General features: G+C 39.8%; 2 protein-coding genes across 4 annotated transcripts in view; both read left to right on the forward strand.

Annotated features, from left to right (window-relative positions):
• Positions 1–683: 683 nt before the first annotated feature.
• Positions 684–1,575, forward strand: MEMO1 (mediator of cell motility 1). The gene is made up of 2 exons (XM_088841792.1): positions 684–705; positions 842–1,575. The coding sequence occupies exons 1-2, from the start codon at positions 684–686 to the stop codon at positions 1,573–1,575; spliced, it is 756 nt and encodes a 251-aa protein (XP_088697918.1).
• LOC129539885 (protein MEMO1) overlaps positions 1,573–23,862 on the forward strand; it is a 128,628-nt gene continuing 106,338 nt past the window's right edge. For 2 of the 3 annotated variants that reach the window (XR_016038619.1, XM_088841561.1), the window contains exon 1: positions 1,640–1,841. Coding sequence is in view for 2 of the 3 variants with exons in the window: in XM_088841561.1 (XP_088697687.1) it covers positions 1,781–1,841 (61 nt within the window). In the remaining variant the exon portion in view is untranslated. Of the gene's footprint in view, positions 1,842–23,862 lie in introns of all 3 variants that reach the window. The other variant, XM_055400911.2, reaches the window with a different exon arrangement.

Raw genomic sequence — 23,862 nt, forward strand, 5'->3', positions numbered from 1 at the left:
CTGAAAAAAAAACTTCTATTACTATGACACTAGGAAAACTTGAAAATTAAGCACAGTCGTTTGCTTTGGCCTCTACCACGGATCTGTTTAGTGTGAATGTCAGATATAACAATGTTATAGTTTTAATTCCAAGAAGGCATGCCATTTGCTCTTACTCTCTTCCTAGTTTTGGAATGGTCTACCTCCATTTTCTTGGAGGTCCAAGATATTCTACTTTACTGTGATTATTATATAATTTTAATGTAACTCTTTGTTTCTGACACTTGCGGTGGGATTTAAAAGATAATTGAGGGTTGGAAATAATGTTTGGGGGGTTAGTCGCTAAGTCGTGTCCGACTCTTAACAACCACATGGACTGCGGCCTGCCAGGTTCCTCTGTCCATGGAATTCTCCAGGCAAGAATACTGGAGTGGGTTGCTATTTCCTCCGCCAGGGGATCTTCCCAATCCAAGAATCGAACCCGGGTCTCCTGCACTAGCAGGCAAAGTCTTTAACAACTGAGCTATAAGGGAAGAGAATCTCTTTACATTTATTGACTCATAACCCTAGGGATACACCTCGAGTATTGTTATGCCCATTTTATAGATGAGAATAACTGAGGCTAGCTATGTCACACTGTAGCCCAGGTACAGAGTTAAGATATGCACTTACATAAACATAAATGGAAACAAGACAACTTTACAATGTCGAAGTCACGCTTAGGTGGTAAGGGTGGCCCTGTGAAGCGAAATCTTAGCATTTGCCGCACCACACGCACACCTGCTTCTACAAATGAACTTCCCAACGTGGCCACAGACTTGCGTGCCCCGGAGTGAAACCTTGGAGGTAAGCACCCACTAAGGGTTCCTGCGTGCGGCGGGGAAGACAGGGGACTGTCCACGTGGAAAGCAGCACCGAAGAGCCCTCGGTGCTCCTGGTTTAAGGAAGTTGGTTGGGGGAGGGGGCTTGCCCTGCGGCTGCGTCCTGCTCCCCGCGCCCTCCCCCTCCCCGCCTCTGCTGCCGCTAAACCCCGGAGAGCGGAGCGTGCACGGTGAGAGTCCTCGGCGGGCCTGGCAGCGGCTGCTGGGCATGCTCAGTGGGCAGGACCCGTTAGAGTGGCGAGTAAGGAAGCGTTGGCTCTTCTGGAGGCCGCCTTCCCCGGTTCAGGCCCCGGCCCTGGGCTTTTGTGTGCGCAGAGCCGCAGCCGCCGCTGCTTCCTCGCCTGGCCGCCCGACCCCAGATGCCGTCTGGCCTGTCCGGCGTCCGCCGTTAACCTCGCCGCGCGGCCGGAGGAGGAGCGGGGCGGGGCGGGGCCGGCGGCCGGCGGCCGGGCGGGCGGGAGGGCCGGCCGGGCGCGGGGGTGGGTGCGGGGAGTCCCGCTGGGGTGGGGGGCGGGCGTGGAGGCGCGGGGGTGGGGTCACCGGCGGCGGCTCGGGGAGGCCGACCGGGAAGGCCGGGGGCCGTGCGGGCGGCTCGGCGGAACCCGCCCCGGCTGGGCAGCGGCGGCGATCCGGGGGCCGGGGCCACGGCTCTCCGGGCGTCGGGGTGAGGCCGCCGCGGGCCCCGTCTTCCGGCGGCCGCCCGAGCCCGTGGTGATTGTTGCCGCCGCCGCCGCCCCGGCTGCCATCTCCTCCGCCTCCTCCTCTTCCTCCTCCTCCTGGGCCGGGCCGATCCCCTCCCCGCTGCCGCCTCCTCCTGGGCTGGGCCCGCGGTGTCTCGTCCCCTCGCGGAGCCGCTCCTGCCGCCGCCGCCGCCGCCGCCTCATTCATCCTCGTGCACCATAGGCGGCACAGGCACCAAGATGTCCAACCGAGTGGTCTGCCGGGAAGCCAGCCACGCCGGGAGCTGGTACACAGCCTCAGGTAGGGCCCCAGGCCGGCCGGCCCGCCCGCCGCTGCCGCCGCCTGGCCCGGCGCCCGGCCGGCCGAGGCCGGCGGCCCGGCCCCGCGCGGCGGCGGGAGGGCCGAGGGGCGGACGGCCGCGGGCCGCGTGGGGCGGGAGCGGGCCGGAGGCCGGCCGCGCCGCCTCCCCCACCCGGCGGCGTCCTGCCGGGCAGCCCGGGGCCGGCCGCCCTCGCGCTCTGCCCGGAGTTGGGCGGTGAGGGAGAGTTGCCCCCTCGGCAGCCTGCGCCCTCCCTCGGGACCCGGCTTAGGCAAAGAATGTGCCACCCCACCGAGCCTCCTCGTCGCGTCCTCCAGCTCCGGGGAAGCGGGTGGCCGGCCGCAGCCACCCTGGGAAGGACCGTCCACCCGGCGCCCGAGTCCCGCTTCCTCCGGCGCCCCTCTGGCCGCGGGAGGGACGCGCCTTCCTCCCCTCCCCTCCCGTCTCCTCCCCTCCCCGAACGGCGCCCGCGCGACCCGGGGAGTTCTCAGCCTCCCGGGTGCACCCGGGCTCTGCACGCCCGCCTCCTGCCAGGCACCCTTCGCCCTGTCCGCCCCCCGCTCCCCCGACAGTTGCGAACGGAGGCCGCATTCCCCCTCACCTCTTCAGGCGCTCTGCCGTCTTGAGAGGAGGGAAGGGCAGTACTTTTTCACTTGCCAGACTGGAGGCAAGGTCTGGGGTTGGGAGATCTGGGAGAGGAGGCCCTTTTCTGGGATTTGCAGCTCAGCCCGTTGGGGGTAGGGTGGGAGTACTGTTAAGCAGGGGCTTGGGGTGGCCTCCCAGCTCTTTTGTCAGTGTTTTCATTGTTACTGTCATTCCCGAAAGGGGCAGCTGGGGATGGCATCAGCACTTTTCCTGAGCAGCCTCTCAAGCCTCAACACCGAGCAGGTGTTGGAAATAACGAACGCGGTGGGTCAGGTTTTGAGTGAATTTAATCTTCTGTCTACACTGTCCAAAAACATTTTAGAGCTCTTTATGTAAGAGAGTGTAGGGACTTTCCCTTTAATAAAGCTCTGGTTGCAGCGACTGCTTTGGGGGATTACTTTCTGGAGTCACATTTATGTTAAGTGACAAAGTTCCACTGTGATTCCTGAATTTTCAGTCATTTGGTATTGGCTTATCAATAACTGGACTCTTTAATGTGAGTCAGATCATGTTTTCCTTTGCAAATGGTTGGGTTGAACAGTGATATGGTTTGTGAGAAGACAAAGGTTTGCAAGATAATTCATTTCTCTGAGGTTGCTAAGCTCTCTGATTAAATGCATGCACTTTACTGACTCACTGAAGATTCCCTGTGTTAAGAAGACGCAAAGGATTTGCAGGCCTAACAGGTAGCTATAGTTTTGCATTAAGCAGATGACTTTTCATGGTTATAGTGGCTTCCCTCATGGTCCCAAAGTACTTCATAAATATTTCATCAGGTCTCACAACCTAGAACGTTAGCTAAGCTTTTCTTGTTCAGTTTATGCAGATGTGCCCAAGATTCTGCACAGGCCAGTGGCAGAACAGGAATGGGAGTCACTGGTTCCTTGGTTTGTCTTCCAGTCAGTGCACTATTACTATTAAATTTATCAATGAATAATAGTCTTTTCAGGGTTGTCAGTCACTAAACGTTTTTTCTTCAGTGTGTTCTGAAGCGTTACAGAGTCTCAGTTTTCACTTTGTTGACCATCTTTTGGTTAATTTGTCTTCTATACCTTTCAAAAGTGTCTTAAACTTCTTTTGTAGTTTGCATTGAAATGTGGACAGATGATTCCGGAGCAATTTTTATAGGTTCTTGAACATTCTTTTCATAGTAAAATAAGGCATAGTTCACACTTCAGACTTGAAAAGACTTCTTCAGTAATCCTCAATGTTAAGAATTCTTTAATCTAGCACAAGACATTGTGTTTTTAAAACTTGTCAATAGTGAACTAAAATGGACAACTTAAAAAATTTTTTTAAACCATATTCTTATTTCTCTAAATTCTGAATGAAATCAATGTCATTTTGGTAATGTGGCTTGTCATGGAGAAGTTTATTGTTAAAAAAAAAATTCAGACCATGTGTGGCTTGTGTGTGTGTGTGACTTAAGTAATAATTAAGGGTGAATTTAAAATAATTAAGTTTTAAAAGCTGATTTCATGTTTTAAAAATGAGTAAAAATATATATAAGTAAATTTTGATTTAATCAAGTGACCCCTAGACCCCAGTGTACCTAGATTGGTAACATTGACCGTTGGAAAAATTTTACTTGTGTTATTGTTGTTCTCTTAAACTAGCCCTAAAAACATATAGTAGGAGACATGTGCTTTTGGATTGTCATTCTGTAGTTCCTACCGCATTCAAATGATTGTGTCTGTAGAATTAAAGTGTTCAATTACTGATAAGAGAGAAATAAAATATACTTCATATATATAGCTAGTTCAGAAAAAAAGTGTGTGCATACATATGTGTGTTTTATAACACACATCTTCATTTTTATTTACACCTTGCTGTATGCTAGATCCATTGATAGAAGTATCAAGTATTCCCTGCCCTCCAGGAAGATAATTTGAAGTAAGTTGTAACTCAGGACAGCAAGTAAATATTGATAAATCGAAGCAGTGCTTCTAGGAGCTAGGAGGAGGGTGGAATCACTTCAAAAGATTTGAATTATGCTTCGAAGGAAGGGTATTTGGGTAGCTTTGGAAAAGGGAAAGTACACTGGGAAACACCACAAAGATGCAGAGGCGGGTGACTATAAGTAGGTCAGTTTAATAAGAATGGAAGGTTCTCACAGGGGTGTGGTTCAAGGACCTGGTTGAAGCTAGAGTGTATATGCCTACCCATTCATAGGGATTTGACTTATGCAGTGGGCAGTCAGGACCAGTGCAGAAGTTTCTGAGTGGGGCACTGATACACAAGAAACATTTTAGGAAAATTAATCTCATAGGACGGTTAATCCTCACTTCTTTACGGGTATACAGCAGAGATCAGCAAACTCAAATTGCCTGCAGTCCAAATCCAGCCTGTGACCTTTTTTTTTTTTAGTAAAGTCCACTAGTGAAGTATGGTTTTTAATTTTTAAAGGGTTTAAAAAAACAAGACCAAGAAGTGCAGTAGAGACTGTATGTGGCTCGTAAAGCCTAAAGCTTTTACTATTTATTGGCCTACAGAAAAAAATTGTTGACACATAGTGTACGTTAGTGGCTCTCAATGTGACTTCTCGATCAGCAGCACAATGACTGTACTCTGTATTTGTTTCTGGGTGTGTTGTATCTTTCATTTCATTGTTTCAGGCCCTTATCTTCTGTCTGGACAGTTACAACTCTCTCCTAACTGCTGTTCTTTCTGCCAGCTTGATTCCCCTTAAGTCTATGCTCTGCATTGCTCCCTGGATAATCTCTCTGACCACATACTTTCTTTGCATGAACCTCACTGGCCCATCTTGCCTGTTGGATAAGGTCTAAGTCCTTTCGTGACTTGGCATCTTTCTATCTCTTGCCACTTCCCCCAATCCCATCCTAGTTCTCCCTTTTACTACTCTTAAGCAGTGTCTAACAGCTGTTCATTGTTTCTTTAAATACACTATGCTGTTTTATATCACTGTGTTTTTATTCAGGCTGTTTCCTCTGTTGGGACGCACTTCGCCAGGATAGCTTGTGATGTTTTAAGGACTCAGGTGCTAACACCTCCTGGAAGCCTACCCTGATGCCTTTCCTCCACTGGCTGTTTCTGATGTTCCTTTGTGTTCCCATAATATCCTGTGTGTGTTTCTATACATTTACCTCGTTACCCGTATGTGTGGTCTTTTGTAAGATTATGAACTAGAAGCCAGGGATCATTTCCTACTAATTTTTTTATACCTTAAGTTGTCAGCGCTGGTTTTGTACAACTTAGTAGATATTCAGTAAGTATCTGAACAAGTGAATGTTAAAGTACTTGGCATATTGGAGATTCGGACAAAGATATTGATGTCGGAATCCCTAAGAGCATTGGGCATGATACAGGACCGTTGCTAGTTAAGTCTCTGAGCGTGGTGTAGGTGAAGAATCTTGGTAGAAAAGGATTAAAAATCTTGATTCACTGGTTGGGGGGACTGTATTTAATATAAGATTTTAAAAGAAATATGACATACATAGGGAAAAGTGTACAGCTGGTTGAAGTTTCACAAAACAGGCATATCATTGTAAGTAGCAGCCAGCTCAGCAAATGTCAGTACCGGAATTCTCAACTTGCACTGTATTCCTTGTATTCTAACACCATAGGGAAGTTTTGTCTGTTTTTGAACTCTGTATAAAAGGAATCATGTAGCACATCTTGTTTGAGCTTCTTTTGCTCAGCATTATGTTTATAAGATTAATGCATGTGTTACTGTGGTTTATTATTATTGTATTCTATTCTATGAGTAAACCACAGTTTTTCCATTCTACTGTTGATGGACATTTACATTATTTACAGTTTTGCGGCTTTGAAAATTTTTATATTCTTATTTCCTGATGAACACATATATGCATTTTTGTTGGGTATGTACCTTATGTGGAATTATTAGGTCATAGTTATGGCTATGATATATTCATTTTTAGCAGATTTTGCTGAAGTTCTGCCAAGTGGTTTCATAAACTTATATTCCCTCCCGCAGTGTGTAAGAGAGTTCCAGTTGTTCCACATCTTTGCCAACACTTGGTATTGTCAGTCTTTTCATTTTTAGTTATTTCTTGGAGGGTGTGTAATGACATTGATTGTAGTTTCTATTTTCCTGATGACTGTTGAAATTGAGCATCTTTTTTTATTAGCCATTTGAGCTTCGGCTTTTGTGAAGTGTCTGTTAAGTCTTTTGCCCTTTTTCTGCTAGAGTATTTACTTTTTCCATATTGATGTAGTTCTTTATGTATTTTGGATATAGTTTTTTTTTTTTTTGATATAGTCTTTTTAGATAGGAGTATTGCAGAGATCTTCTGCTCTGTAGCTTTTTCAGGATCTTGGTGTCTTGGTGACTCAAAAGTTCTTCATTTTAAAGAAGTCTGGTTAACAGTTAGTGTTCTTTTGTTTCCATTTTTGAAAGCTCTACCTACCTTAGTGTCATGAAATTAACTTTCCTATGTTTTCTTTTAAAAGCTTTCTTTTCACCTTTCATAGTAAGATCAGTAATTCATCTGCTTGAATGCTGTATCTGTATGGTTTTGGTAGGTTACATAGATTTATTTTGAAATGTACATATAGAAAAAGTATAAATGAATGTGCAAAATGGGTGGTACACTTTGATGAATATCCAGAAATAAAACATACTCTGTAACTATCCCCAGCTCAAGAAATAGAACATTTTCAACATCTCTGAGGGATATATTACATTTTAATGTTTTCTGAAATTGGTATCTTTTATATCTCAAATGTATATATAATGTGGGAGTATTTCCCCCCCTGGAAAAATTGGTTGTTATAGCTTATAATCACTAGTGTCATAGAAGTAAGGAAATATATCAGAGTCTAATGATTTCATAAAGCATTCTTGAAATGTTTGTTTGATATATCTTAATAGCAGTTTGCTTTTTTAAGTTGTTTTAATTCTTTCTGTTGTATTTCATGAATGTATTTAATAGAATTATATCAGGGTTCTGTCGTTGGAAAACCACAACCTTTTCTTATTGCCTGTATCTTGAGTTCTAGAGTGTCAAAATATATCTTGGTGTGTGAGAAACAAACACATTCTCCTTTGGAGAGAAAATACTGTATAGCATTTGGTTTTGAAATGAACTTTTTTAGATGATTAATATGGTTTTTCCGTATGATGGTCTTTCTTTGTGCTTCATCTTGTTAATTTATTTTGGAGAAAGACAAGAAAGAAAGAACAAATTTCTTAGGTAAACTTTTTCTACTAGAGTATTTACTTTTTCCATATTGATGTAGTTACCTCTCTCTCACTTTCTTGTCCTTTCATGTGCAGTTTCCAAGTCAAAAATCTTCCCTGCCTCCGTAGTGTGGTTTAGATTATCTACTTTTGGGTTTTTGTCCATTTTAAAGAAAGTCAAGACACCAAATAAAGATGTCATTTGTTAAATGTATGCTGTAGTTGCATTTACATATATGTGTCAGTTCAGTCGCTCAGTCGTGTCCGACTCTTTGCGACCCCATGAATCACAGCACGCCAGGCCTCCCTGTCCATCACCAACTCCCAGAGTTCACTCAAACTCATGTCCATCGAGTCGGTGATGCCATCCAGCCATCTCATTCTCTGTCGTCCCCTTCTCCTCCCGCCCCCAACCTTTCCCAGCATCAGAGTCTTTTCCAGTGAGTCAACTCGTCGCATGAGGTGGCCAAAGTATTGAAGTTTCAGCTTTAGCATCAGTCCTTCCGATGAACACCCAGGACTGATCTCCTTTAGATCAGTTGGATCTCCTTGCAGTCCAAGGGACTCTCAAGAGTCTTCTCCAGCACCACAGTTCAAAATGTGTATGTAACCTCTAATCTTCAAAGGCTGCTACCAGTTTGGTATTATCTGCATTTATGGATGTGGAAACCATGACTCAGAGTTTGAGAAACTTGTTTAAGTGGTGTAAGGTATAGTAAGTAAGTGGAAGAGCCAGTCTGACTCCGAAACTAGGGGCGAGGAAGTATGCTTTCCCAAACACTGAGCTTTTCTGTTCCAGTCAGATTTTTCCCATGCTACAATATTTGCATTTTACTGGCACTTATATATCATTTATGGTTTGTAAAGCGTTGTCTCATACGTTTTTTATTTTCACAATAATCTTATGATTAGATGCAGGACAGGTAGGGTGGGCCGGTCTTTAATCTACCCCCACTTTGCTATTTTATTCATGAGAAACTAAGACTTGAAGGAGACTAAATTGCCTGAGTCATCTACTTTTAAGTGGTAGAGCTAGAATTTGAACCTAGGATTTCTAGCTGAAGCCTAGTGTTCTTTCTAATTATAGTAATGCCAGAGTAAGTAAGAAGTTGAGCTATTTGGAATCAGTAAGCACCTCTATAATTGTCAGGTACATATATTATAAAATAATAAAATCATGATTAAAAACACTTAGGAATATTGAATATTATTGATATGGTGTGAAAACTGGCAAAAGAATTGGTAGAATTTAATTAATCTAGGATTAATCAAATCTAGGATTGGAATTTGGGCCTAACAAAATTTGACACTTCTGTAGAGGCTTTATTTAACATATTTGTCAGTACTGGACTAACTCAATCCTGTCTGAAAGGTACTACTCTAGGGACTGGGTGCATAGAAGAAGATGAAACAGACAGAATCTCTATAGAGTTTATATTCTAGTTGGAGACAGTCTATAAATAAGGTAAGTAAAACATAAAGTATGTTAGAGTGGGAAAGTGCTTTGGAGAAGTACAGAGCAAATAAAGCAGAGCTGACACATGAGGAATGTTAAGGAATGGGAGAAATTTTAAATGGCAAGGAAAGAGTTGACTTCACTGGGCCTACATTTGAGTGAAGAAGTAGGTGAAAGAACAAGCCTTGCATTCTGTATAATTTCAGGTCAGGGGTACAGCAAGTTCAAAGGTACTGTGGCTAGAGCAAGCCTGGAGTGTTTGAGGAATGCAGGAAGATCATTGCAACTAGAATGAAGTGACATGGGGTAGTTGATATGAAGTTAAGAGGAAAATAAAGTAGCTGGAGCAGAGGCACAAAGGTGGTGTGCCTCTGGATGACATTAGGTCTGGAAGAACAGTGTGAGGACTTGAGTGAGATAGCCATTGGAAAGTTTTGAGCAGTTGGTGACAGGATCTAATTTAGACTTACTCGAACAGCTTGACTGCTATGTTAAGAGTAGACTAGAGTTGGGGTGTGGTGAAAGCAATGGCAAGGGCTGCACCAACAGTTGAGAGGAAGGTAGCGCTCCATCTTACAGATGATGATGGATTGAGTAATAGCTGTGAAGGTGAATAAGAAGTGGTTGATTATTGGATATATTTTGACAGTAGAGTCAAAAGGATTTGCTGACATACTCAAAGTGAGAGATGAGAGGCAGAGAAGAGTCATGGATAGCTCTAAGATTTATCCCTGAGATTGCAATAATGGAGTTGCCGTTATCTGAAATAAGGAAGAGAAACAGGTTTGGAGGGGGAAGGTTAGAAGCTTAATTTTGGTCTGTTAAGTTTGAGATGTTTACTTTATAGTTAAGTGAATATGTGAGTCTGGAGTTTAGGGGAGACACCTAGGGTGGAGATATAAGATTGGGAATTATCATCATGTTGAGTGGCTCAGCAGTAACGAATTCACCTACTAATGCAGGAGATGGCGGGAACCTGGGTTCAGCCCCTGGATTGAGAAGATCCTGTGGAGGAGGAAATGGCAACCCACTCTAGTATTCTTGCCTGGAAAGTTCCATGGACAGAGGAGCCTGGCCGGCTATAGTCTATGGGGTTGCAAAGAGTTGAACATGACTGAGCATGTGAGCATGCACGCAGATAATATTTGAAGTCAAGTGTCTGGATGAGATCACTCTAGGAATCAAAGTGGTCAGAAAAAAGAGGTTTGTGAGTGAGCCTTAGAACACTTCCCACTCGAAGAGGTTGAGGAGGTGAGGGTTATCATGTCAGGAAGATAGATGAAGCTTCTGGTGAGGAGGAGGAGATGTCCTGGGAACCAAGTAGGGAAAATGCTTGAAGGCATCTCAAGACAATTTATATAGTTTTTTTCTTAGATAAGCACGTTTAATGTGGTTTAAGTGACTCTGGTCTTAGCCATCTCTTACCCTGCTCCCAGAGCTTCCTAACTGGTTGCCTAGTTCCTATTCTATTCTTTACACAACAGCCTGAGAGATCTTTTTAAAATGTAAATAAGATAATATTCTTTTCTAAAAATCCTATCATATTAATGTTTAAAATCATGCTTAAAAATCCTTGCCAAGGCTTAGAAGATTTTACATGCTTTGACCTCTGCTCAACTTTCTCATTTACTCATATTGCTTGTTGTTTACCTTATGCTGTTCCAGCCATTCAGGCCCCCTTCTTGTTCCCCAGATATGTCAAACTTATACCTGCCTTAGGAATTTTGCATGTACTTCATGATGTCTTTGTGTATGGATGTGAAAGCTGGATAGTAAAAAAGGCTGAGTGCTGAAGAATTGATGCCTTCAAACTGTGGTGCTGGAAAAGATTCTTGAGAGTTCCTTGGACTGCAAGGAGATCAAATCAGTCAATCCTAAAGGAAATCAACCCTGAATATTCATTAGAAGGACTGATGCTGAAGCTGAAACTCCAATACTCTGGCCACCTGATGTGAAGAGCCAACTTATTGGAAAAGACCCTGATGCTGGGAAAGATTGAAGGCAGGAGGAGAAGGGGATGACAGAGGATGAGATGGTTGGATGGCATCACCGACTCCATGGACATGAGTTTGAGCAAACTCCGGGAAATAGTGGGGGACAGGGAAACCTGGCAAGCGGCAGTTCATGGGGTTGCAAAGAGTCAGACACGACTGAGCTACTGAACAACAAAGTTGTTAACTAACAAGGTAGTTAACAACAAAGTGTTAACTAATCCTGGCTTGGTAGTCAAAGAAAGGGTGTTATTTATTGACTTTCTTATTAGTCACAGTTAGGAGGAGACTTAGGGGGAGACATTGAAAATGAATGGAATACGTTTTCCCAAAGTGTTCTGAGAAACAATAGTCCTTGGCGATGCCTTTGCAGAAAGGGTTTATGGTCAGATAAGTTTAGGAAATGATGCATCTATTTTTCTCCCTTGGGCTCAGACATCTAACAATGGCCTTGTTTTATGGCTCATTACGTGGTCTGCCTTGGTGAGTGTTCTGTGTTTGTTTGAAAATAATGCATGTTTTCTGTAGTTGTGGGGTAGAATGTGCTCTAAATATTAATTAGGTTAAGTTGGGTTGTTGTATTTAAATCTTCTAACATTCCTATTGATTTTCCTTTTTTGTCTGTCCATTCCTGAGAGGAGTATTAAAATTCCAACTATAATTCTGGATTTGTCTATTTTTTTCTTTTAGTTTTGTTGATTTGTTTTTTTCAAGTTTTTTGAATCTCTGTTTTCTGATATACCTGTTAGGAGTTATACTTTCTTGGTGAATTGAGCATCACAGTATATGTTCCTCTTTCTGTCTGGTAGTATTTCTTACTTTGAATTGTTCCTTGTTTTGTATTAATGAAGCCAATCCAGCTTCCTTGTGGTTAATATTTACATGGTATATGCTTTTCCATGTGTGTCAAGGGTCACCAAGACCACCTTCAGGTTTGATGATTCGTTAGAAGGATCAAAGCTGTTATACTTACAGATGGGGTTTGTTACAGAGAAAGAATACAGATTAAAATGAGGAAAAGCACATGCAGTGGAGTCCAGGAGAAATCAGGTGTGAGTGTCCAGTTGTCCTCTCAGTGATGCGTGACAGCAAACGTGAAATATTGCCAACCAGGGAAGCTCAGCTGGGCCTTGGTACCCAGGTTTTTATTGAGGGTCAGTCTGTAGGCATGGGTCACTTTTGTGACTAGTTGCTCAGTCTCCAGCCCTCCTGGCTCCTGCAGAGGTCATACTGATACAATGTGGCCCAGGTTAGCAGGAGAACAAAAATAGGAGTTCACAGTAAGTCACATTGTTGGCATAAACTATCTGGCAAGGCCCCAGGTATACAAAGACACTTAAAAAAATTGTGGTAGAATATAGGTAACAGAATTTACTATGTTACCAATTTCTAAGTGTATACTTTTCTGACTTCAGTACATTTGTGTTATTTACAACCATCTCCAGCATCCATTTCTAGAATGTTTTCATCTTTCCCAACTGGAAGTTTGTACGCATTAAGCAGTTAGCACCCCGTTGACTCCTTTCTTCAGCCTTGGCAACCACTCCTTTTTCTTTATCTATGATTTTGCCTATCCTTGGTGCATTTAAGTGAATTCATATACTATTTTTCCTTTTATGTCTGATTTATTTAACTTGGCATGTTTTCAGAGTTCATTTATGTTGTAGCATGTTATCAGAATTCCTTTTTAAAGCTGAGTACTATCCATTGTATGATATACCATAGTTTACTTATTCGTTTATCTGTTGACAGACATTTCAGTTATTTCTACCGGTTGATTTTTGTGAGTGACACTGCTGTGAATGTTGGTGTACAGGTATCTGCTTGAGTCTTGCTTTTAGTTATTTTTTATATCTATCTAGAAGTAGAATTGCTGGGTCATGTAGTTCGATCCCTGGGTTGGGAAGATCCCCTGGAGAAGGAAATGGCAACCCACTCCAGGACTCATGGAAAATCCCATGGACAGAGGAGCCTGGTAGGCTACAGTCCATAGGGTTGCGAAGAGTCAGACATGACTGAGCGACTTCACTTTATAGTAATGCTGTGTTTTAACTTTTTGAGAAAACACCAAGCTGATTTCCACAGCAGTTGCACCATTTTACATTTATACCAGCAGTGTGTAGGGGTTCCGTTTTTTTTCACAACCTTGACAACACTTGTTATTTTCCTTTTTTTTTGATAATAGCAATCCTAAAGACTGAGTTTATATCATTATGGTTTTGATTTGTATTTTTCTAATGACTAATTATGGTAAACATCTTTTCATGTGCTTATTGGCCATCTATAATCATCTTTGGAGAAGTATCTTCAGGTCCTTTGCCCATTTTTGAATTGGGTTGTTTGCTTTTTTGTTGTTGTTGCTGAGCTGTAAGAGTTTGTAATATCTGTAATATTCTGGAAGGAAATCCTTTGTCAGATATATGATTTGCTAGGATTTTCTCCCATCCTACAGATTGTCTTTTTACTTTCTTGATAATATTCTTTCATGTACAGTTTTTAATTTTGCAAAATTTAGTATTGTCTTTTTTTTTTTGTTACTCATGCTTTGATGTTATATCTAGAAAACCATTGGCAAATCCACGGTTATGAAGATTTGCCTCTGTATTCTGAGAGTTTTAGTTTTAACATTTAGGTTATTGATCCATTTTGATATAAGTTTTATAAATGGAGTGGGTTAAGATCAACTTCATTCTTTTGCTTGTGTATAGTCTAGCTGTCTAACACCGTTTGTTGTAGAGATTATTCTTTACCCACTGAAAATTCAAATCAATAATTCATAGATTTTTGGGTTTATTTCTGGATTCTTAGTTCTGTTTCATTGGTCTTTCTGTCTGTCCTATGTCACTACCATAATCTATTTTATTTATTTGTGTTTTTTTTTTGACTGCCTCACGACTTGCAGGATCTTAGTTTTCCAACCAGGGATCGAACCTGCACCCTTGGCAGTGAAAGTGTGGGTTTCTAAACAGTGGACCACCAGGGAATATGCACAACCATACTGTTTTGATTTCTGCAGCTTTTTTTTTTTTGTAATATTTATTTGGCTGTGGAGCGTCTTAGTTCTGGCATGTGGAATCTAATTCTCTGACCAGGGATTGAACCTGGTCCCCCTGCCTTGGGAGCACAGAATTTTAGCCGCTGGTTCACCAGGGAAGTCCCTGATTTCTGTAGCTTTTTTTTTCCACTCCGTTTTTGAAAGGTAGTTTGGTAGGTATTGAATTCAGTAGATATGTTGACATTACTTCTTTAGCATTTTATAAATGTTCTGTTGTATTTTGGCTTGCACAGATTCTGAGAATTCTGTGATTTTAAAATATTTGTTCCTCTGAATACATGGTGTCTTTTTTTCGTCTGGTTACTTTAAGATTTTAAAAAGTTATTACCATTTTCTTGCTAGTCTATTATCATGTGCCTTTGAATAATTTTCTTTGAATTTAGTCCTGTTTCGGATTTGTCAGGTTTCTCAAGATGTGTGGGCTGTAGTTTGCAGCAAATTTGGAAAAACAGTCATCATTATCATCTCAGATGTTTTTCTTTTTTACTTCCTTTGTTTTCTAGACTCCAAAGAAAAGTATGTTAGATAGCTTAATATTGAACCACAGTTCACTGAGAATTCTTTTTTTTCTCTCTGCTTACTTTTGGATAATTTCTTTTTCTTCCAAGTTCACTGATTTTTTTTTTCTTGCGCAGTATCTAATTTTGCTTTTAATTCTATCAGTGACATCTTTGAAGTATAAAAGAATTAAAATAACTACTGATTTCATGGTTTCACCTGAATATTTCTTTCTTTCTTCCTTTCTTTTCAACACTGATTCAACTTGTGAAATCTCAGTTCCCTGACCAGGGCTTGAAGTGGAACCAAGGCAGTGAAAAGTCCTGAATCCTAACCACTAGATCACCAGGGAACTCCCAGTATTTTCTTAATAATTACTTTATTCATTACTATTTCTTTTAGGTGATGGATTAATTTATAGGTTTAAAAAATTCCCTTTTCATTCGAGAAATCAGATATTTATTCTTCTGGTATAAGTATTTATTAATAGTTGCTAGTGATACTGTTTTGCTTCAGAGAGGGGAAGAAAAGGTTAATTTTTTTTGTTTTCTGAGCAGCCTAGAAATTGAAAAGGCATTTGAATTATGGCTTGATACTAGCTTTAGGATTATGTTCTTTAAATTAGACTATAAATTAAAAGTTTTAAAATACATTTTGTGTATTTTAAAGATTAAAGATAATTCATTGAGATAATTCGTTCTGGTACCTTTTTGTGTATCCCATATTCCACTTCCCTTTATCGGATTCTTGAGTTCCCAATGTTCATGCATATACAAGCACGTATAGACATGCCATCATTTTCTTCCCCTTTTCAGCAAATGGAAGCTAAAGTGTAAAATGCCAATCTCTCATATTTTGTCTTTGCCTTTTTGTACTTACACCTTAAATAATTGAAGATGTTTTTAGTGGCCCAGACAGTAAAAAATCTGCCTGTGGTGCTGGAGATCCGGGTTCTATCCTTGGGTTGGGAAGATTCCCCTGGAGAAGGAAATGGCAACCCACTCCAGTATCCTTGCCTGAAAAATTCCCTGGACAGGGACTTGCCTAGTGGTTCAGTGGCTAATATTCTGTGCTCCCAATGCTGGGGCTCCAGGTTTATCCCCTGGTCAGGGAACTAGATCCCACATGCCACAACTAAGACCCAGTGCAGCCAAATAAATAAATAAAAATATTCAAAAGAAAATCCCACGGACTGAGGAGCCTGGTGAGCTACAGTCCATGAGGTTGCAAAGAGTTGGACATGACTGAGCGACTAACACTTTCAGCACTTTCATATTACAACAGATATTTTTTCAAAATTATTGGTAACCTCACAGAACTTGTTTTTGTGGATTATGTCTATTCAGTCAGTTCAGTTCAGTCGCTCAGTCGTGTCCGACTCTCCGTGACCCCATGAATCACAGCACGCCAGGCCTCCCTGTCCATCACCAACTCCCGGAGTTCACTCAAACTCATGTCCACAGAGTCGGTGATGCCATCCAGCCATCTCATTCTCTGTCGTCCCCGTCTCCTCCCGCCCCCAACCTTTCCCAGCATCAGAGTCTTTTCCAGTGATTATGTCTATTAATACCTATCAAATTAGAAATTGAAACTGAGGAACTTTAGAAATATTTATATTTAATTCATCTAAAATACCAACAATAAGCCTATTCCATGTTAACATAAGTAGCATTTTTAAGAAAATTTTATTGGAGCATAGTTGATTTACAGTGTTGTGTTAGTTTCAGGTGTAAGGAGGTTGACATTTATTAACATTTTTGCAAATATATTTGATGTCTAGCTTAATAGAAAACAGCTGGATTCTCATATTTGTTACTGCATTCACTAATGTTATTTTACTTGAAGCATATGAGGAAATTCTGGTCTCATACAGATATGTAGTGAGAAAAGAACAGAGTATTTCAATAGACTGTTCAGATAATTGTGGCTATTCTTTGATGCTATACAAAAACTCAAGTGGTAGTTTATTATTTTTTAGACTTTTACAGACATATAGTTGACGTATAATAAGTTACACATTTTTAACATACCTGTGAAACCGTCAACAAAATAAAAACGGTGTGCTCCTTGATGGTGAAACTCCAATTTCAGAAAGATTTTATTGCAGTGTGAAATTCGAAATCATGGCAGTGAAATGAAGTTTTCACGATCAGTTGGTCTGTCCTCCACTTTGAATGTTTCCATCCACGCAGGATTTTTTAACCCCTTGCATTAATCATTTGGAAAATATTTGTTCCTTGGGTTATGCAGATCTTACGAGTGTTTACACGTTTTATTATTCATTGTTAAAGAATCACATTTGTTAATTCCACGTACTCATCATAAAGGTGATAAAGTAGGAAGCTTTTAAATCTACAGTGGCAGAAACAAGTTTGCAAAATTCTGCTTTTCTCAAAACTTGAATTTTGTAGTTAGCAATAGATATTGACAGTTGTTTTCCTTGATGTTATTTCAAGAAAAATAATTTTCTATAAAAACATGGCTTGCAGTCCAGTTATGTAAGTGCCCTCGGACAACCATTCAACACAGAATATTAAAAAAGTGTGTAGTCAAGGCTAGATATTTTATAAAATGTGTATATTTATAGCTACAGTTCGATCAAAGGTATTTTTGAATGAAACTTTTTTTGAATAGTGGTTTTGGTGGGATGGTGAAGAATGTAATGACTACTAGTATAGTGTGGTGCTAATGCTGAGATGTCTACCATTACTTTTGAACCATCAGTCAGTGCCAGTGAGTGACTCCCAATGAGTGCCAGTACAGTGAAACAAGCAAATAATGTTTTTAGTATTTTGAAAATGGTTTTGACTTGATGGACCTTTTGAAAGGGTCTTGGACTTTGAGAACCTCCGGTTTGCAGAATTTCTTACTTTTTCCTTGGCAATTATAATTAAACCTCCCAACACACACATAAACAAACACACACACACACACATATCCCACACCCTATTTACTATTACATCTTCTACTAGTCACACATATACACACCCCAGCACACCCTATGCCATATTACATACTCCTACTAATTATATTGGCTCAAGGAAAATGGGGAGATGTAATTTATAAATTACATGTGATTTTGATAAACTTCCTCACTTCTGTTTTTCAAAGTGTGGTGAGGGATTACCATAAAACTTTTGAGTTACACTTGCTGATTTGTGGGACCCAGATGTTTGCTTTTTTTTCTTCCTTGATGTCTGCATTTTTACCACACACCAGAGTTGGTTCTAATATAAGAAAACTGGGTTGCTCAAAGTAGAGGATGGCATCACCATTAATAGTTTTGTATTTACTGTTCAGAGTGGAAGATGACATCACCACTATCATGTTTGTATTTCTAGCACCCAGAGAAGTGTCTGACACAGAGCAGGAACTCGCTAAATGCTTTATGAGTGAGTGAATGACTAATCTGACTAGATTATTACACTATTTGTCTGACACCAGCTTGCTAAATATTAATATATGATGACAGAGTTAGCCTTAAATTATACCTTTCATTGTATTTTGTAGTGTGCTTAGTTTACAAGTATTTAGAACTTAAAAATATTTAAGTCAGATAATATGGCTGTACTGCTTAATGATTGCTGCTTTGGTGATTTCCTCTTGTTTTTAAGCTTCTGATTTTAGATAACCCTCATTATTTGGCTTATGCCTGCCCATCCTCCCTTGTCTTTTGTCATTCTTTCCTTTGTTCACTATATTTTAGGATTCATGAAACTGATCCTTTTTCCTTCTGAACTTCAGGGCCATTGTGCTTGTTGTTTGTTCTTCCTGGAAGTCTCTTCCTTTAGCTCTTTTCTTGCTTCTTTCTTCTTATTCTTCAGGTTGCAGTTCAATTGTCACATGCTTGGGGTGCCTTTCCTGTCATTTTTACTTATTCTTCCTTTATTGCACATGAAGTCGCAATGAAATAGTCTGTTTCTTTCATAGAATTTATCACAGTTTGAAGTTTACTTGTTTACTGTTTGCTTCCCTTCTCTAGAATATATACTCCATGAGAGCATAGACCCAACAGTCTTGTTTATTGTTGTCTTCATAGTACCAGTACCAGAAATAGTATTGGCATATAATAGACATTTTATAAGATTTATCAAACAAATAGCTGAATGAATGAATGAAAAGAATATATGGAAGAAAAGTATCTGCTCATACAAGAAATTACTTAAATAAAAGTAATGGTTATATTAACAAATTAAGGACTTTGTGTGAATAACTCTGCTCTACTAGTTTTTAAGTTAAATATCACAGATTACAGTTTCTGGTTTATAAAACTGCCTGTGAATTAAACATTTCTCTTTATAAATAAATGTGATTTAAGCAGTTGTTAAAACTAATATAAGAGGGAACAACAGTGTTTTCTGATTTAAAATAAGTAGGTAAATAAAATAAAGCCTTTGCTCTTTATAACCATCCAATAAGTCATTTTAGATAATGTGGTGACCCAAGGACGAAAGAGCAGATAAAACCAAGGAGGGTCTTGGAACGCAGGAACGATAAACCAGACCCTTATCATCCTTCCCTCCCCCATGTTGTAACTATTAATGGAACAGCATAACCTATCTCCCCTCCTACCACATAGGGAGAAGGTATTTGCCCTACTCTTGAAATGGCAACCCACTCCAGTATTCTTCTTGCCTGTAAAATCCCATGGACCGAGAAGTTTGGTAGGCTACAGTCCATGCGGTCGCAAAGAGTCGGACACAACTGAATGACTTCACTTTCACTTTCTTTCCTCCTACCCAGTATCCTTGCCTCATCCAATCAGCAAGTGACCCATAAGACCCCTATCCCACTCCCAGGGTATAAAAATGAATCAAAAACCCCTGTTCACCGTCTTTCACTGTCGGCTCTCCCTGACTATCAGGAAGCTGGCCTATCTTGCTGGCAATGACTCTCCCGTCCCCACTCTAATAAGCTTTATGCTTCTTTCATTCTGCCTCGTGTCTGGAAATTCTTTCCCAACCCATGCTCGGACCACGACAGATAAATTGTGACTTTCAGCATTATAGCATTTTTTTTTTAGGGATTTGGAAATAGAAAAGTATATAACATAGCTCCTTTTTTTCCCTCCATCTTTATTGAATCATAATTGACATATAACATTGTGTAAGCTTAAGATGTACACCATCGTGGTTTGATGCTCTTACATGTTGTGAAATAATTTCCACAGAAGAGTAACACTCTTGACATGTCACATAATTACCACATCCTTTTTTGGTAAGAACATTTAAGATCTACTCTTTCAGCAATTTTCAAGTATACAGTATAGTACTGTTAACTATATATATATATATATAGTTGTACATTAGATCACCAGAACTTATTTATAACTGATGGTCATTTTGACAGATGTGAGGTGATACCTCATTGTGGTTTTGATTTGCATTTCTCTGAGAATTAGCAGTGTTGAACATCTTTTCATGTGCTTCTTGGCAATCTGTGTATCTTCATTAGAGAAATGTCTGTTTAGGTCATCTGCCCATTTCTTGATTTTTTTTTTTTTGATATTGAGTTATATGAGCTGTTTGAATATTTTGGAAATTAAGCCCTTGTTGGGCCCTTCATTTCCAGATACTTTTTCTCATTTCATGGGTTGTATTGATGTTTTGTTGATGTTTCCTTTACTGTGCAAAAGCTTTTAAGTTTGATGAAGTTTCATTTATTTTTGCTTTTATGTCTTTTGCCTTGAGAGAATGATCTAATAAAGTATTGCTGTGATTTATGTCCAAGAATGTTTTGCCTATGATGTCTTCTAAGAGTTTTATGGTGTTAACTATAATTCAAAAAGATACATGCACCCCAGTGTTTATAGCAGTGCAAGTTATGGTGATTAAGATATGGAAACAACCCAATTGTCTGTGTGCAAAATGGAATATTACTCAGCCATAAAAAAGAATGAAATATTACTATTTGAAGCAACATTGTTGAGCCTAGAAAAGGTTATTCTAAGTGAAGTAAGTCATACAGAAAAAGACAAATTTATATGACATCACTTACATGTGAAATCTAAAACGTAATACAAATGAATCTATATACAAAGCAAGCAGACTCACAGACATAGAAAACAAACTTACTGTTACCAAAGGAGAAGGGAGGGGGGAGTGATAAATTAGGAGTATGGGATCAACAGATACAAATGACTATAGGTAAAACAGAGAAGCAACAAGAATTTATTGTAAAACACAGGGAACAATATTCAATATCTTGTAGTAATATAATGGAAAATAATCTGAAAAAAAAAAACTGAATCACTTTGCTGTATACCTGAAACTAACACAATGTTGTAAATCATCTGTACTTCAATTCTAAATAAATAAACTGTAAGAGGTAGAAGGCAAGGAGCTGACTGTTCAATGATCTAGTCTCCATCTCTGCTTTGTGTAGAATTCTTTGTCTCCTGAGGCTACTTTACCAGCTGTTGGCCAGCCTACAAATGGACTCTTCTTGGCTCTAGACCCCCATTCCTGTTCTAGTCAGTTGTGACCAGATTGGAACGGTTACTTGGCATTATGCCATTTGTAACCATACTTGTTACTGTTTGTCTCTGTATTTGACTATAGTGAAGAGGTAATAAAGATGTGAGTAGAGGTGAAATAGCTATGCATGGAGATTAGAAGAGGCCTTTCTGTAGAGGTAGAAGTAAGTTGAAATGTTGAATGCTGTGAAGTTCCTGAGAGAGATTTATAGTTAGACTATGTATGACTGGAAATATAGTAAAGAGGGTTGGAGAGGGAGATTAGGACTACATCATGTAGAGTTTTAGAGGGCTGTCAAGATGGTTTGGGTTTTATCTTAGTTATAATGGGAATCCATGTGAAGGCAGATAGAACTCAAAAAATTTTGATCAAGCATTAAAATGTGTATACTAAAACAAATATTGAATGAAGAGCCATGATTTAAAAATTAAGTCCTTAAAATATTTAAAAATTTCACTGGTAATTTACATTAGCTTTGGAATTTTAATCTCAATATAGTTTAATCACCAGCTTTCAATTTTCTTTAAAATTTTAAGTGCTGTTTTTAAGTAATTGGCATTTCTCTGTTGTCTCAGGTGGTAAAGAATCTGCCTGTAATGCATTAGACCTGGTTTCGATCCCTGGGTCGGGAAGACCCCCTGGAGAAGGGAATGGCTACCCACTCCAGGACTCTTGCCTGGAAAATTCCATGGATAAAAGAACCTGGCAGGCTTCAGTCCATAGGGTCGTAAAAAGTCAGATATGACTGAGCAACTAACACTTTAAGTAACCGAGTTAAGGTATTTTGGGTTATGGAGTTAGATACAGTCTGTCTACCAGATTGCCCATCATCTGGTATAGTAATAAACAGTTGGGTTCTATATACCAGTTAATAAGGAAGTGTTTACGAAATACATGGTAGCTTTACACTAAGAATTTTGGGAAATAGAAAATAAGTGCAAATGAACCCTCACCAAAGTTCAAATGAGCCAGCTTCTAATAATAGTAGGGCTTCTGGATTTGGCTTAATGACTATTAATCAACATTTATTGAGTCCTTACTATATGTCAGGCATTTGCACTTGAAGTTTTAATACGACAAGCACATGAAGAAGCTGAGTGTTAGGTTGTTTGAGATTATGAAGTTTGTGATTGTGTTCTGATCCATTGGCTCCACAGTTGGAGCTCTTACCCACTGTTCCATATTGCTTCCCATACAAGGTTTTTTATAAATGAATATTCTAGATTATTAAACATATATTCATTTGAAAATAAAATATTAGGAAGTAATTAACTTTTAAAACAAAGAGTTTCAGAGTGTAATATCAATGTAGGTAAAAATAATCATTAAAAACCTCCAAATGTGTAAAGTGTTAGCCATGCATGGTACATAAATTGTACAGTGACCATGGGTGACCCAATGGTAAAGAATCTGCCTGCCAGTGCAGAAGATGCAGGAGACGCGTGTTTGATCCTTGGGTAGAGAAGATCCCCTGGAAAAGCAAAGGGCTACCCACTCCAGTATTCTTGTCTGGAAAATTCCATGGACAGAGGAGCCTGGCAGGCTGCAGTTATGGTGTCACAGAATTGGACACAACTGAGCACCCACACATGTACACATGTTTCAATATGTAGCTCTTATAATTAAAACATATCTTTAAGCAGGAGAACTTTCAGTAGCTACCCATTTTCTGTCATCTGGATAACAAGCTAACTCCTTAATGCAGGCCTTAAGGGGTCACCCATTCTAGCTCTCCCTTTGTCAACTGTGCAGGCTTTTGTTTGAAGCAGCTGGAATTGTCATTTCCACTTCTGTGATTTTGTTCATAGCTTCCTTCTGTTTGGAAATACCCTGCTGTCTTCTCCTGTGGTTCTATGTTAACACTTAAGTCCATTTTCTTCCCAGCATTTTTTCTTCTTCAGAGCTTTTTAATCCCTCCCTAGGCACTGTGTATATCCTACCTTGTTTGGTTTAGTTGTTTCTGCAATTAGATAAGCCATTTGATGGAAGTGGCTGTGACAGATACCTTTATGTAGTTAGTGTTTTATACACATAAGAAGCTCAAGAATTGTTTGCTACTGAAAAAGAGGATAAAAAGTTATACATGGCAGTATTAGTAATGCTTTTTAGTAAACATTTTCATTTTGTTGATCTTATCTCATTATATAGCTTAAGTTTATAATCTGAAAATTTATATTCTTTTGGAGGATTTTGGTGTTTAATTTCATCAAGAAATGAAAGGTTGAAACTCTGAAAGAAAAACCAAATGTATGTTGTGTTGTTGTGTATAAATAGCAAGAATATGATTATAGGGATTAATATTATGATTAATATTATGAGTAGTTAGAATTGGGTATTCCCTTGACATTTGATATATTTAGTTATTGATATTTCAAAGAAGTTTTCTTAAATAACTTACATTGATTTTTAAAATACAGTCTTTATAGCTTAGACTTATACTTTCTAAATTTGGAATGTACACGAGGGAAGCTTTTGACTTCATTAGTGTTTTTCTATTTTGAACTCTCTTATTAAAAAATTTTAAACTGTCTGAGAATTTGCTTCCTCAGTTGCCACTTTATCTTTCTCCTATTAAGAGTTCAGTTGAGGAGCACTAATTTTAGGATAAATATGTGTTAAAAGTAGTTGAAATTAGCTATATTATAGTCTAGATGGAGGGAATCCCCCGACGGTTCGGTGGTTGGAACTCTGCACTTTTCACTGCCGTGGCCTCGGAT

The sequence above is a fragment of the Moschus berezovskii genome, chromosome 11 (assembly GCF_049115385.1).
Source record: "Moschus berezovskii isolate FMDL1 chromosome 11, NW_MosBer_1.0, whole genome shotgun sequence".
In the NCBI taxonomy this organism is placed as follows: Eukaryota; Metazoa; Chordata; class Mammalia; order Artiodactyla; family Moschidae; genus Moschus; species Moschus berezovskii.

Excerpts from the sequence above, each read along its gene's own strand:
- MEMO1 (XM_088841792.1), top strand. The coding sequence starts at position 684 with ATGTCGAAGTCACGCTTAGGTG. Across the intron at positions 706-841 it reads GTCGAAGTCACGCTTAGGTG|GGTTCCTGCGTGCGGCGGGG; the intron begins GTAAGGGTGGCC and ends GCACCCACTAAG.